Source organism: Cherax quadricarinatus, chromosome 5, assembly GCF_038502225.1.
Source record: "Cherax quadricarinatus isolate ZL_2023a chromosome 5, ASM3850222v1, whole genome shotgun sequence".
Classification (NCBI taxonomy): Eukaryota; Metazoa; Arthropoda; class Malacostraca; order Decapoda; family Parastacidae; genus Cherax; species Cherax quadricarinatus.
The window spans coordinates 54,124,898-54,140,982 of record NC_091296.1 but is presented as its reverse complement, the minus strand read 5'-3'; the positions used below and the strand labels follow the sequence as shown (position 1 = coordinate 54,140,982).

Sequence of the window (16,085 nt, the reverse complement as noted above, 5' to 3'; positions counted from 1 at the left end):
TATGATAGGAGTTTTAGCAGACTTGTCTAGGCTGCTGGTCTTTCACGGTGTTTTGTCTGGCTCTTGCATTTTTTCCTCCTTTGATTACCGTGTTGTACACTTGTTCTTACATTACTTGGTGAAGGAAATACAAGTCATATAACTTCTGTTATCTTACGACCAGGTGTGCAGGCCATTCTTCACCTGTGTTCGTAATAGTGTTGTTAGATACTGATGATTGTCAAACATTTTCAAATGTCTCAAAGAGTTCAGAACCTAGCAGCATCAACCCTGAATGAATATTTAGTGCTATTATTATTATTATTATTATTATTATTATTATTATTATTATTATTATTATTATTATTATTATTATTATTATTATTATTATTATTATTGTTGTTGTTATTATTATTGTTTTTGTTATTATTTATTATTCTTATTACTGCTACAACTACTACTATTACACTGACTTCTTTTTCTATTTCCCCTTCTGCCCTGTCTTCCAGCTTTCGCCCCATTTCACTCAGCTGTGACTTAATAATGGTTCACTACTAGCCGATACGTTGTCTAGAGTTTCCTCTCATAACTGTGGGTTATTTGTAAATTGTTTCAACCAAGGTATTGTGACTTATTTTCTTCTTGAAGTGATTTCAGTATGGTGACTTCATCTTCACGACCATCCCCACGACAGACCTGGCTCGAAGGGTGTGGAAAGAGTGTCCAATAGCAGTGATTTCTCCGTCCTCCTTCCTTAATGGCACAGAAGGAACGCGTGAAATTGGGGTCTTATAGCCCTGGGGACTTTGCAGGCTACGCAAACACTGGCGAATCTTGTTAGCTGAGACAGGAGGCGGTCTACAACATCGCAGAATACTGGATTGAACATTTTCGTGATGTGCTGAGTACTGAAACCTGTGAACCTTCTACAGATTCCTGACAAAAGCACTAGGCAGCATCATGCATTTTCGCGTCTTGCCAGGCTAGAGATTTTTTGGTGGGATTGTTGTCATTATTGCTGCGTAGAGCACTGGGTGAGCGCTTGCTTTATAGAGTCCAGAGTTTACAATAATCTCTAGGAGTAATTTTTCCTCGCTGAAGATTAGTTAATCTGTTAAGTGGAAAAGAAACTTCCAGTGCTTTCGTTATCTCTTAGTCACATCTTCAAAAAATTATGCAAATCAGCAAGCGTATTATATACACGAAGTACGCACTCACACATAACCTTGATACGACAAAGCCAAGTGCATATATGACACTCAAAGACTTGACGTGATTATGTTTAACCTATATCAGCTTGAGAGTGACATGGTGTGCACACCCTTGTATACTGCTTGAGTAATAAATTACTTTCAAATATCATCTATAATTAATTTAAAGTGAACAATTATACTCACTAATTCAGCACGATTGGCCACTCAACCAAAATTATACAAGGAATTAGCTCCTCTATATTTATTCGTTACATTGTTATATCTAGAAACACACACGCCTCATTTTCCATATAGCCATGTGGATGGTCTCATCCACATGGCTAATATGAAATCACAAACATCTACGTCTCAAATCTAACATTAGTTCTTTTAAATTCTACCTTCTCATTAAGTAGCTACTTTATTTTCATATTACGTGTACTATCAGGAGGTGTACTATAGGAACGGCCTAGGACCGTGCCCGGGAGGACAACATCGGTGAATTCTCCCATCCAGACTTTTTTTCTCTCTCATCGTGACTATTCTGCCGTTCAGGTATTCTTCTATCCAAGTTAATATCTTGCCTGTCATGCCGTCCTGTTCCTCCGTGTGTGCATATCCTTGAACAAGAAGCCATATGTTTATGTTTGGGTGTGTGCAAGAATGGTATATAATACACGACTGCGGTGCTCTTCGCACCTACTCCTAGGTTAAGGGACTGATTACCTCATCTTCTGTATGTAGTCCTACTGTCTTCAAGTTATGTCCTGGAATTTGTATTGATAAAGCCACAGGATGGCGAAACGTCTACAATAAAGATACCCAGATGTTGCACATGTGTCTTAATGTCATGTTTGGGTGTGATTATACGTACCTAAATATACCTAAAGAAATCTCTCATGCATTTTTAACCATATTTCAGGAAACTAAGCACTAAAACTTCAGTTTCTTCTTTTACAAAAAGCACCATAGGCAGCAAAAAAGTAATTTTAGCGTGAAAAAAAAAATCATCAGATACAGTAAGCCTCGTCTCCTACACACACTCGTCTCCCCGCCTCACACACTAAGAAATACGCGAGCACTGCTGCTGCCTTCCCTTACACCTCAAAACGAAAACCAATACTTTTGATTATTTTCTCACACATATCCTTTAAACAACAAACAGATAAACACCTTGATCACCTCTCACACAAGGAATAATATCCTGAAAAGCCCATAACATCATAAACACCTTCACGCTCTTATAAGACAACAAAGCCTGGGAACATACTCAGGTTCCGTCACATTAAAACACCTTGAACATCTTCATGTCCTAACACACACACACACAAGAAAACTTCTCATTATGACGTCCCAACAAACGATAACATGTCTATTCCCAGGATCCAACAAGCACCCTAATGATTGTCACGCACCATCAAAAAGCAGACTCTATAACAACAACAAAAAATACCTGACCATCCAAAAACACAACACCCTGACCATCCGAAAACCCACAACAAACAAGCAAGCACAAACAGTATTACCCTAGAGATGATCACAACACTGGTTCACAGATGGGAATCCCATCGACTTTCAAGGTAAATTCTGCATTTCCTTTTTTGGATTTTTACCACAATCCCCTCTCCTTCATGGCTCCTCCATGGCTCCTTTATGGCTCCTCCATGGCTCCTTTATGGCTCCTCCATGGCTCCTTTATGGCTCCTCCATGGCTCCTCCATGGCTTCTTCATGGCTCCTCCATGGCTCATTATGGCTCCTCCATAGCTCCTTTATGGCTCCTCCATGGTTCCTCCATGGCTTCTTCATGGCTCCTCCATGGCTCCTTCATGGCTCCTCCATGGCTCCTTTATGGCTTCTCCATAGCTCCTCCATGGTTCCTCCATGGCTCCTTTATGGCTCCTCCATGGCTCCTTTATGGCTTCTCCATGACTCCTTCATGGCTCCTCCATGGCTCCTTCATGGCTCCTTCATGGCTTCTTCATGGCTCCTTTATGGCTTCTCCATGACTCCTTTATGGCTCCTCCATGGCTCCTTCATGGCTCCTTCATGGCTCCTCCATGGCTTTTTCATGGCTCCTTTATGGCTCCTTCATGGCTCCTTTATGGCTTCTCCATGACTCCTTCATGGCTCTTTCATGGCTCCTTCATGGCTCCTTTATGGCTCCTCCATGGCTCCTTTATGGCTTCTCCATGACTCCTTCATGGCTCCTCCATGGCTCCTTCATGGTTCCTTCATGGCTCCTCCATGGTTTCTTCATGGCTCTTTTATGGTTCCTCCATGGCTCCTTTATGGCTTCTCCATGGCTCCTCCATGGCTCCTCCATGGCTCCTCCATGGCTCCTCCATGGCTCCTCCATGGCTCTTCCATGGCTCCTCCATGGCTCCTTCATGGCTCCTCCATGGTTCCTCCATAGTCTTCCATGGCTCCTAAACGGTTCTCTATTGGCTCCTAGACGGTCCTCCATGGCTCTTACATGGTCTTCCGTGGCTCCTTCATGACTCCTACATGGCTGCTCCATGGCTCCTACATAGCTCCTCCATGGCTCCTATATAGTCCTCAATGAGCCTGTATGATCCTTCATGACTCCTCCATGGCACTTCATAGATTTTCATTGGTTCTAAATGGCTCCTCCATAGTCCTCAACGGCTCTTCAATGATCCTGGCTCCTCTATGTTTTTTGCTCCTCCATTTTCCTGACTTCTCCTTTTTTAGTTATGGTCCTATTTCTACCATGCCATGCTTCAGGCTCCGTTATGGTCCCGCCTCTACAATGCTCCTGGCTCCTCTATGAAACTGCATCTACCATGCTCCTGGCTCAGCCATGGCCCTACTACTACCATGCTCCTGGCTCAGCCATGGTCCTACTACTACCATGCTCCTGGCTACACTGCCGTCTAGCCTTCACTATGCTCCACTATGGTTATACCTCTACCATGCTCCACTATGGTGCTGCCTCTACCATGCTTCACTATGGTCCTGCCTCTATCATGCTTCACTATGGTCCTGCCTCTGCGCTGCTCCACAAGGGTTTTGCCTCTACCATGCTCCACCATGGTCCTGCCTATGCCATGTTCCACCATGGTCCTGCCTCTACTATGCTCCACCATGGTCCTGCCTATGACATGCTCCACCATGGTCCTGCCTATGCCATGCTCCACCATGGTCCTGCCTCTACCATGCTCCACCATGATCCTGCCTATGCCATGCTCCACCATGGTCTTTCCTCTATCATGCTCCACCACAGTACTGCCTCTGCCATGCTCCACCATGGTTCTGCCTCTGCCATGCTCCACCACGGTCCTGCCTCTGCCAGGCTCCACCATGGTCCTGCCTCTACCATGCTTCACCATGGTTCTGCCTCTGCCATGCTCCACCATGGTCCTGTCTCTGCCAGGCTCCACCATGGTCCTGCCTCTACCATGCTTCACCATGATCCTGCCTCTGTCATGCTCTACCATGGTCCTGCCTCTGCCATGCTCCATCATGGTTCTGCCTCTGTCATGCTCCACCATGGTCCTGCCTTTGCCAGGCTCCACCATGGTCCTGGTGGTCTGGTGGCTAAAACTCCCGCTTCACACACGGAGGGCCCGGGTTCGATTCCCGGCGGGTGGAAACATTCGACACGTTTCCTTACACCTATTGTCCTGTTCACCTAGCAGCAAATAGGTACCTGGGTGTTAGTCGACTGGTGTGGGTCGCATCCTGGGGGACAAGATTAAGGACCCCAATGGAAATAAGTTAGACAGTCCTCGATGACGCACTGACTTTCTTGGGTTATCCTGGGTGGCTAACCCTCCGGAGTTAAAAATCCGAACGAAATCTTATCTTATCTTACCATTCTCCACCATGGTTCTGCCTGTCATGCTCCACCATGATCCTGTCTCTGTCATGCTCCATCGTGGTTCTGCCCCTGCCATTCTCCACCATAGTCCTGTCTCTGCCATGCTCCACCATGGTCCTGTATCTGTCATGCTCCACCATGGTCCTGCCTCTGTCATGCTCTACCATGGTCCTGCCTCTGCCATGCTCCACCATGGTTCTGCCTCTGCCATGCTCTACCATGGTCCTGCCTGCCTCTGTCATGCTCCACCATGATCTTGCCTCTGTCATGCTCTACGATGGTCCTGCCTCTGTCATGCTCCGCCATAGTCCTGCCTCTGCCATGCTCCACCATGGTCCTGCCTCTGTCATTCTCCACCATGATCCTGCCTCTGTCATGCTCCACCATGATCCTGCCTCTGTCATGCTCCACCATGATCCTGCCTATGTCATGCTCCATCATGGTTCTGCCTCTGCTATTCTCCACCATAGTCCTGCCTCTGCCATGCTGAACCATGGTCCTGTATCTGTCATGCTCCACCATGATCCTGCCTCTGTCATGCTCTACCATGGTCCTGCCTCTGCCATGCTCCACCATGGTCCTGCCTCTGCCATGCTCCACCATGGTTCTGCCTGCCTCTATCATGCTCCATCATGATCCTGCCTCTGTCATGCTCTACGATGGTCCTGCCTCTGTCATGCTCCGCCATAGTCCTGCCTCTGCCATGCTCCACCATGGTCCTGCCTCTGTCATTCTCCACCATGATCCTGCCTCTGTCATGCTCCATCATGGTCCTGCCTCTGTCATTCTCCACCATAATCCTGCCTCTGTCATGCTCCTCCATGCTCCTGCCTCTGCCATGCTCCACCATGGTCCTGCCTCTGTCATTCTCCATCATGATCCTGCCTCTGTCATGTTCCACCATGGTCCTGCCTCTGTCATTCTCCACCATAATCCTGCCTCTCTCATGCTCCTCCATGGTCCTGCCTCTCTCATGCTCCTCCATGGTCCTGCCTCTCTCATGCTCCACCATGGTCCTGCCTCTCTCATGCTCCACCATGGTCCTGCCTCTCTCATGCTCCTCCATGGTCCTGCCTCTCTCATGCTCCTCCATGGTCCTGCCTCTCTCATGCTCCTAGCTCCATCGTGACCCAACTTAACATAAACAAGACTCTACATCTTCTTTATTAAGTGCTGGATAAGGTATCTAATTACTGCTAAGTTCCTGAGGTAACTCTGAAGCCACTTTAGGCAGTAACTTAGCGCTGCAGCATTAAGTGAGCCACTTACATAAGTTTCCTCAGATCCAGCTGATGGGAAAAAAACTTAAGTCAGAATCCGGTTGGGAGAATATTTCGCTTCCCTTAGGGTCGGTAATCGTACGTTAAACAAGGCGCTGGAAGCCCCTAGGAGAGGTACAAAATTCCTCTGGCGGACATCCCCAAAGGCGAGGACATAAATACGAGCGTTGGCAATGAAAAATGTTGCAGATCAGTTGAGCAACTCATCTGGTGAGACACCGGTTGGCAAAGCCGCCGCCAACATGAACATCGTAAGTATTTCTGGTTATCATTAAACTTTGTTGTCGATAGATTTTGTAGATAAAGTTAGATAAGTCGAGGCTTCCCGTGGCTGTGATATTCGTGTTTAATTATTTTCATGAACTCCTGTCTTTTTCAGACATTAAGTGAGCGTGTTTTCTCATTGCAGTATGTATATGTATATATGAAACAGAAGATTCGGTATACAAATAACCTGAATATAGGAGACTTGAAACTTGAAGCTGTTTCAGTCCAACTTAGACCATTAACTAGCCACTTAGATGAGTGTGAAGAATTGATTGATTGATTCGTCAGGAACTGCGTCCTGGCACGACTCTTATTCCTCAGAAAACCCGTCTGAGGATCTCTAAGATGTCTTTAAGAATCTTCGATTGATAGCCACGACGTCTTGACCTGTAAAGTAAATGTCGATCTAACTCAGCTGATCTGTGGCCGTGATCAAGGTCTTGCTGTAGTCCTTGTGCGTTCCACTGCAAAACGTTTTATGCGCTACAGAAAGCTGAGGTCACCAGGCTTCCCTTGCTTGTCTCTGGGTGGTCGGGTATATATGTAAAAATCACACTTACTATTTTGTCCTACTTGCGTATATTCTGAAAGATCTTGACAATAGTTCTGAATATTTTGTTTTTGTTTACTACCTAGTCAATCAGGTTGCAGATGACCTTGGTGAAGGAAGTGATTGACGTCATCATTTGATGGCTCAGGAGTGTGTGAAGGAGAGGGAGCCAGATTATATAAGAGGGGCGGGGAAGGGAAACGTAGAGAAGGTGGAGGAAGTAGTAATAATGTGGTAGTAGTGATAATTACTAGTAGAAGTAGTAGAAAAAGTAGTAGTAGCAACAGTAGCAGTAATAGTAGTAGTACTAGCGAAGAAATAGTAGTAGTAGTTGTAATAATAGATGTAGTCTGAGGAACAAGAGAACAGAGGAGCACTGCAGGAAAGTTAATGGTCCGCGGGGGTAGGACAAAATCCTTGCGGGACAAAACCCAATAGAACAGAACCCACCTAGGCAGAAGACAGAACAGACAATGAAAATGTAGGAAAGGCGAAGAGGTAGAGAGAGGAGATAAAGATCAGGGCAAGTCATGAGTGTTCTGAAGATTGGAGCATTTGACAGTGTCATAAGATAGAAATGCATCTACACACACAAAGCCAGGACAAAGATTTATATTAGCAATACTGTGTATAAGGGATGCTTCAATAAGACTGCTGCGTCTGTGAAGGCTAGAAGAAGAATAGACAGTTTTGGCATAGAACCAGGTTATAGGATGAATGTGTTCTCTAACATGACAGAAAAGAGCATATATATATATATACATATGTATATATATATATATATATATATATATATATATATATATATATATATATATATATATATATATATATATATATATATATATATATATATATAAACACACAGATCAGGGTTAGATCCCTCTAAGATTACGATGAAATCTCTTGTTCGTCTTTCTACAATTATCTTCTGTAGGAATTCAAGAGAGTTGTATAAAGTCTACAATGGTGACTCGAGACATAACAAAGAAACTTGACAATATACAAAAGAATGTTAGCGTAAACGACGCAGAAAGTTTTGCTGTGTCGGAGACACACACATACACACTACTGGGAAAAGTTTAGCAGTTTGGACGAGAAAGTTAGTGGCTTCGCTGAAGACCAGTTGGTTGAGGAGGGAGATTTTAGTTCCAAGTTGGAGCCTGAAGCTCACCCGGAGCTATGCCCTGTTGCCAGCTTGACCCTGAGCTATGTCGTGTTACCAGCTTGACCCTGAGCTATGCCCTGTTACCAGCTTGACCCTGAGCTATGCCCTGTTACCAGCTTTACCCTGAGCTATGCCCTGTTACCAGCTTGACCCTGAGCTATGCCCTGTTACTAGCTTGACCCTGAGCTATGTCCTGTTCCCAGCTTGACCCTGAGCTATGCCCTGTTACCAGCTTGCCCCTGAGCTATGCCCTATTCCCAGCTTTACCCTGAGCTATGCCTTGTTCCTAGCTTGACCCTGAGCTATGCCCTGCTCCCAGCTTAATCGTGAGCTATTCCCTGTTCCCAGCTTGACCCTAAGTTATCCCCTGTTCCCAGCTTGACTCTGAGCTAAGTTCTGTACCCAGCTTGACCCTGAGATATGCCCTGATTCCAGCTTGACCCTGAGCTGTTCCTTATTCCCAGCTTGACCCTGAGCTATGCCCTCTTCCCAGTGTGACCCTGAGATATACCGTTCCAAGCTTGTCCCTGAGCCATGTCCTGTTCCCAGCTTGGTCCTGAGCCATGCCCTCTTTCCAGCTTGAACCTGAGCTATGCCCTGTTCCCAGTTTTACCCTGAGCTATTCCCTGTTCCCAGCTTGACCCTGAGCTATGTCCTGTTCCCAGCTTGACTCTGAGCTATACCCTGTTCCCAGCTTGACTCTGAGCTATGCCATGTTGCCAGCTTAATCCTGAGCTATGTCCTGTTCCCAGCTTGACCCTGAGCTATGCCCTGTTGCCAGCTTAATCCTGAGCTATGTCATGTTCCCAGCTTAACCCTGAGCTATGCCCTGCTCCCAGCTTAACCCTGAGGTATGCCCTGCTCCCAGCTTGATCCCGCCGACACGACGTCCCAGAAAACTACGTCATTGTCAATAACGAAGTTCAATGTACCTACATTCTGAGAGCTTTACCATTAAGGCTCTGATCTTAGAGTCGGCCATTAAACACACCCAAATAATTAATATGATTATTAGGAATAGGCAGAACAGGGGGAGTGAACATTCATAGGCTGCTAGAAGATTTCTGATACAATCCTCAAAAGAATACTAACTTTCAAACTGCAAAACAGAGGCTGGATTGATTAGGGTGGCATTGCAGCGGATAAAGGAATGCTTAACAAACAGATGTAAGACAAGGCGCAGTGACGAAGCTTTCAAGACGAAAGAGAATAACAAGTGGAAAGACAAAAAATTACGTTCTTGGGCCGATACTGCTCCTTATGTGTGTAAACTACCTACCAGGGAAAAATGAACTGTTTCATGACCGTCTTAAAAATGGAATATCGACGAGAGGGCATAAGTACGGAAAAGGACAGTACGATGCTACAAGGTAAGAACGAGCTAGAGGAATTCAAGAAAATTATTGATGACACATGAGCAATGGTTAGGTATCTTTATTGTTGAAATGTTTTGCCTAAACAGTAGGTTTCTTCAGTCAAATAGAGAGGCAGCAGGTATAGTATTGAAATGAAGATGATGTAATCAGTCCATCAACATTTGAGAAAAAGTATTTGAGGTAGTCAGTCCCTCAGCCTTGAGAAGAGTTCAGTTCCATGATCTGGAACGATATGAAACCGAAGCATGAGAATGGAGCCTTAAATACTGTTGAAGGTGAGGTGGAAGATCTGGAAGATATCGTAGGGGACGAGATACAGTAGTAGAAGTAAGAAGACAGGTCCCTGTGGAACCCCTTCTCACTCATACCTAGTAGTTAAGCGATGAAGTGTGGAAGATGACTTGCTGCCTTTGTATTTAACTGAAGAACCCTACTGTGTGGGCGAAACGTTCTAACAATAAAGATACCTAACTGTAGTACGTGTCTTAATCATCAACTTGCCAACAGAGTGGCAGGGCTCAGAGCAGATTCGACTCCTTCAGCTACAAATATGTGAGCATGTCTCTTCTCATATCCTTGGTAATGAATGGCTTTCATACCATTTTCAACTAGAAAAACATTAAATGCGTGAGGACTGCGATGTAAACAGGAGGTTATAAACCTGAGAAACTGTAGTCTATAACAGAAACAACTCAATTAATTGCAGCGCAGAAAAAGCTTTACTAGTGGACATTACCTTGTTTCATCTCACTAAAACTGTTTAACTCAGTAACTGAGGATGTAAGTACACTTTTACTCTTCAGTGCTATTTCCACACACACACATACACACACACACACACACACACACACACACACACACACATACACACACACACACACACACACACACACACATTGGGGAAGGGCAAAGAAGACCGCAGACGGAGTACAGTCTAGGGGGCCAGAGACTACAAACCTCACTCAAGGAAAAAGATCTTGGGGTGAGTATAACACCAGGCACATCTCCTGAAGCGCACATCAACCAAATAACTGCTGCAGCATATGGGCGCCTGGCAAACCTCAGAACAGCATTCCGACATCTTAATAAGGAATCATTCAGGACCCTGTACACCGTGTACGTTAGGCCCATATTGGAGTATGCGGCACCAGTTTGGAACCCACACCTAGCCAAGCACGTAAAGAAACTAGAGAAAGTGCAAAGGTTTGCAACAAGACTAGTCCCAGAGCTAAGAGGTATGTCCTACGAGGAGAGGTTAAGGGAAATCAACCTGACGACACTGGAGGACAGGAGAGATAGGGGGGACATGATAACGACATACAAAATACTGAGAGGAATTGACAAGGTGGACAAAGACAGGATGTTCCAGAGATTGGACACAGTAACAAGGGGACACAGTTGGAAGCTGAAGACACAGATGAATCACAGGGATGTTAGGAAGTATTTCTTCAGCCACAGAGTAGTCAGTAAGTGGAATAGTTTGGGAAGTGATGTAGTGGAGGCAGGATCCATACATAGCTTTAAGCAGAGGTATGATAAAGCTCACGGCTCAGGGAGAGTGACCTAGTAGCGATCAGTGAAGAGGCGGGGCCAGGAGCTCGGACTCGACCCCCGCAACCTCAACTAGGTGAGTACAACTAGGTGAGTACACATACACATACACATGCACACACTATATATATACAGTGGTCCCCCGCTTTTCGTAGTTCCCGGCAATCGTAAAATTCGCCAATCATAGAGGTATTTTCGTATAAACATGGACTCGCTTTTCATAGGTTGACTCGCGAGTCGTAGTTCGTCCGGGACGCTTACCCACGGCGTGAACCAGGGCGGCAGCCAGTCTGGCATTGTTTACCAGTGAGTGAAGGTCCCCTCACGTGCTCCAGCGAAATATTTCATAATATTCCATTTATTTTAGTGCTTGCAAGTACTAAATAAGCTACCATGGCTCCAAAGAAAGCTCCTAGTGCCAAGCCTGTGGTAAAGAAGGTGAGAAATACGATTGAATTTAAGAAAACCATCATTGAACAATATGAAAGTGGTACAAGTGTGGCCGAACTGTCCAGGATGTATAAGAAACCCTACACAACCTTATGTTCCATAGTGGCCAAGAAAAATTAAATAAAGGATGCTGTTGTTGCAAAGGGAGTAACTATGCTGACAAAAATGAGATCACCAGTACTGGAAGAGGTTGAGAAGTTATTATTGGTGTGGATAAATGAGAAACAATTAGCAGGAGATACTCTTATGACTTCGTTTATTTGTGAAAAGGCTAGGCAGTTGCATGAAGATTTGGTGAAGAAATTGCCTGCAAATAGTGGTGAAGTGAGTGAATTTAAGGCCAGCAAAGGCTGGTTTGAGAGATTTAAGAACCGTACTGGCATACACAGTGTGGTAAGGCATGGTGAGGCTGCCAGTTCGGACCACAAGGCGGCTGAAAAATATGTGCATGAATTCCAGGAGTACATAGAGGCTGAAGGACTGAAACCTGAACAAGTGTTCAATTGTGACGAAACAGGCCTCTTTTGGAAGAAAATGCCAAAGAGGACCTTCATTACACAAGAGGAAAAGGCAATGCCAGGACACAAGCCTGTGAAAGACAGGCTGACGCTAATGTTCTGTGCTAATGCTAGTGGGGATTTCAAAGTGAAGCCATTACTAGTGTACCATTCTGAAAATCATAGAGTGTTCAGGAAAAACAATGTAATGAAGAGTAAATTGTGTGTGTTTTGGAAATCTAATAGTAAGGCATGGGTCACGAGGGAAATTTTCGTCGAGTGGTTCAATGAAGTGTTTGGCCCTAGTGTGAAGGAGTATCTCCTGGAAAAGAAATTGGATCTCGAGTGCCTGCTAGTAATGGACAATACACCTGCTCATCCTCCAAACTTGGATGACCTAATTTTCGAGGAGTTTGGGTTCATCACAGTAAAGTTCTTGCCCCCGAATACCACTCCTCTCCTCCAGCCCATGGACCAGCAGGTTATTGCAAACTTTAAAAAACTCTACACAAAAGCAATGTTTCACAGGTGCTTGACTGTGACCACAGACACTCACTTGACCCTAAGGGAATTTTGGAGAGAACACTTCAGCATCCTCCACTGCATAACCCTTATAGGTATGGCTTGGGAGGGAGTTACTACCAGGACTTTGAACTCTGCCTGGAGAAAATTGTGGCCAGATTGTGTCGACAAGAGGGATTTTGAAGAATTTGGGACTGACCCTAATGAGCCTATGTCTGTTGTAAAATCAATTGTGGCACTGGGGAGTTCCATGGGGTTGGATGTGAGTTTGGAGGATGTGGAAGAATTGGTGGAAGACCACAATGAAGAGCTCACCACTGAGGAGCTGCAAGAGCTTCAGCAGGAAGAGCAACACATCGCAGCTCAGAATCTTGCTGCAGAGGAGGAAGAGAGATGGAAGAAGGTGCCTTCTTCAGAAATTAAAGAGATTTTTACTATGTGGGGTAAGATGGAAAGCTTTATGGAGAAACATCACCCTAACAAAGTTGTTGCAAGCCAGGTTGGCAACATGTACAGTGGCAAAGTCTTGGGCCATTTTAGGGAAGTGTTAAAGAGACGCCAGAAACAGAGCTCTCTCCACAGTTATTTTGTGAGACAGGACTCCAGTGACTCTCAAGGTGGTCCTAGTGGCATTAAGAAACAGAGAAGAGAAGCAACCCCAGAAAAGCAAATGGTACCTGAGGTGTTGATGGAAGGGGATTCTCCTTCCAAACTATAAACAATCCACTCTCTCTCCTCCTCCAGTCTCCCATACACTAAGAAGAATCTCCAATAAAGGTAAGTGTTATGCTGTTAATGTTTCATTCATCATTTCCCATTGTATTGTTTATGTACTACATGCATATTTCATGTTAAAAATTTTTTTGTTTTAATACTTCTGGGTGTCAGGAACGGATTAATTGTATTTACATTATTTCTTATGGGGAAAATTGATTCGTAAATCGTAAATTTCGTTTATAGTAACGGCTCCAGGAACGGATTAATTACGAACAACGAGGGACCACTGTACACATATATATATATATATATATATATATATATATATATATATATATATATATATATATATATATATATATATATATATGAATGTTGCAGCGAGGAGGAGGCTGGAGGCAGTGGAGATGTCATGTCTGAGGGCAATGTGTGGTGTGAATATAATGCAGAGAATTCGTAGTTTGGAAGTTAGGAGGAGGTGTGGGATTACCAAAACTGTTGTTCAGAGGGCTGAGGAAGGGTTGTTGAGGTGGTTCGGACATGTAGAGAGAATGGAGCGAAACAGAATGACTTCAAGAGTGTATATATATAGGGGTCGGCCTAGGAAGGGTTGGAGGGAGGGGGTAAAGGAGGTTTTGTGTGCGAGGGGCTTGGACTTCCAGCAGGCATGCGTGAGCGTGTTTGATAGGAGTGAATGGAGACAAATGGTTTTTGATACTTGACGTGCTGTTGGAGTGTGAGCAAAGTAACATTTATGAAGGGATTACTTGATGGAGATAGTACATGCATGAAGGATAATGTTGCATACTGTAGTGTACCCTTCTGGCAAGACAGTGATGGAGTGAATATATATATTCATAAGACATTTTCTATTTATTTGTTAAACTGCTAGCAATATTTTCTTTCTTCTTAATTGGTTTCTTCTTCTCTAGGAGGACGTTGTTCACGATTATTTTAATTGTATTCATATTAAACCCTAAAACTGTCCAAACGTAGATCTACTTTTGGAGCACTACGCATGTGAATGTAGATCTGGTTGGACATTTTAAGGGTTAAGGGCTAAATCTGACTGGTTATTGAGCTCGGAGAGTGGTAGAGGCTCAATCATCCATCCACTAAGCAATTCTTAACCAAATCATGGACTACAATTAGTAATTGTGTACAAGACTGGTGTACAGCGACTAGTTATCATAAGTAAACAACAGCAATAACAGCTGTTTAGTGAAGAACAGCAAAGTGCATCTAAAAGTGAAATTTTCTTATATCCGCAATCCTTCCCAATTTGTCTAATTCCTTGTGGTTCTTTCTGTCAGAAGTGTATGTTCCTGATCCTGGTGGTGGTGCTGACGGCAGTGGTCACCTTCGCTAGCGCTGACCCCCTCCCTGATCCAGACCCCATCAAGTTCAAGAAAGGCAGGAGGTTCCGCGGTGGCTTCAGGTATCGCCCCGTCATTCGCTACGTCCCATTCTACAAAGGCAAATTTAAATTCGGGTAGTGGTGACGTATGAGTACGTCATTTGACGTATGAATTCATCTTTCGATGAATAAATACGTCATTTGACAAAAAAAAAAACATGGCTGGCAACATATAAATATGGTTGGTAGCAGACATGGCAGTGACAACACCTGGGAGTACGAACTGAACCTATGAAGATTGCCATGAAATGTCTGGATATTCTTGTGAAGTCCTTCCATGCTTGCTTCCTCCGACCTCCAGCCCTAACTCAACTACCTTGATCTATGAGTGTCCTTCACCCTGCTTCACCACCACCAGCTGCCTCACAATTCCTTGTCTCGCCTAAGTCTCCACTCTTACATATTCCTCTTGAATTAACTACAATAAAATATTGAAATTCTGCATTTCGGATTATTTCCCCATTGAGCTTAGTATTTTTGTGTGTGCTCTGAGTACACAGGTAAGTAAAAGTGCTCAGAGCCATATAACAGAAAACTACAAGAAAGAAACGCGATGGTCATCCATTTGTATTCTTCACCATTATCTCACAGGATATTTACACGGAGAGGTGTACGTCTGGCGGTGTGCATACACAGAGTTTAATCCCTATTTTAGGGATTTAAGTATTCCTGACTGATAGTGAACAGGTGGTTTTCAGCTTAAATATGTTTTTTTTATTATTAACACATCGGCCTTTTCCCACCAAGGCAGGGTGGCCCGAGAAAAGAAAAACTTTCATCATCATTCACTCCGTCACTGTCTTGCCAGAGGAGCTCTTTCACTATAGTTATAAAGCTCCAGCATTAACACCCCTCCTTCAGAGTGTAGACACTGTACTTCCCATCTCCAGGACTCAAGTCCTGCCTGTCGATTTCCCTGAATCCCTTCATAAATGTTACCTTGCTCACACTCCAACAGCACTTCATGTCCAAAAAAACATTTGTCTACATTCGCTCCTATCTAACACGCTCACGCATGCTTGCTGAAAGGCAAAGACCCTCGCACACAAAACCTCCTTTACCCCCTCCCTCCAAACTTTCCTAGGCCAACTCCTACCCCGCCTTCCCTCCATTACAGCTTTATACACTCCTGAAGTCATTCTATGTTGTTCCATCCTCTCTACACGTCCGAACCACCTCAACAACCCCTACCCAGCCCTCTGTATAATAGTTTTGGTAATACCGCACCTCCTCCTAATTTCTAAACTACGAATTCTTTGCATTATATTCACACCA

General features: G+C 44.4%; 1 protein-coding gene across 2 annotated transcripts; it reads left to right on the top strand.

The window, feature by feature from the left end:
- Positions 1–3,081: 3,081 nt before the first annotated feature.
- LOC138855081 (uncharacterized) lies at positions 3,082–15,252 on the top strand. 2 transcript variants are annotated; one of them, XM_070102156.1, is made up of 2 exons: positions 3,082–6,546; positions 14,710–15,252. In XM_070102156.1, the coding sequence occupies exon 1, from the start codon at positions 3,889–3,891 to the stop codon at positions 4,828–4,830; it is 942 nt and encodes a 313-aa protein (XP_069958257.1). In that variant the 5' UTR covers positions 3,082–3,888; the 3' UTR covers positions 4,831–6,546; positions 14,710–15,252. The 2 variants fall into 2 exon arrangements, with proteins under 2 accessions (XP_069958257.1, XP_069958250.1); XM_070102149.1 differs by having other exon boundaries at positions 14,707–15,252.
- The last annotated feature ends 833 nt before the right edge of the window (positions 15,253–16,085 follow it).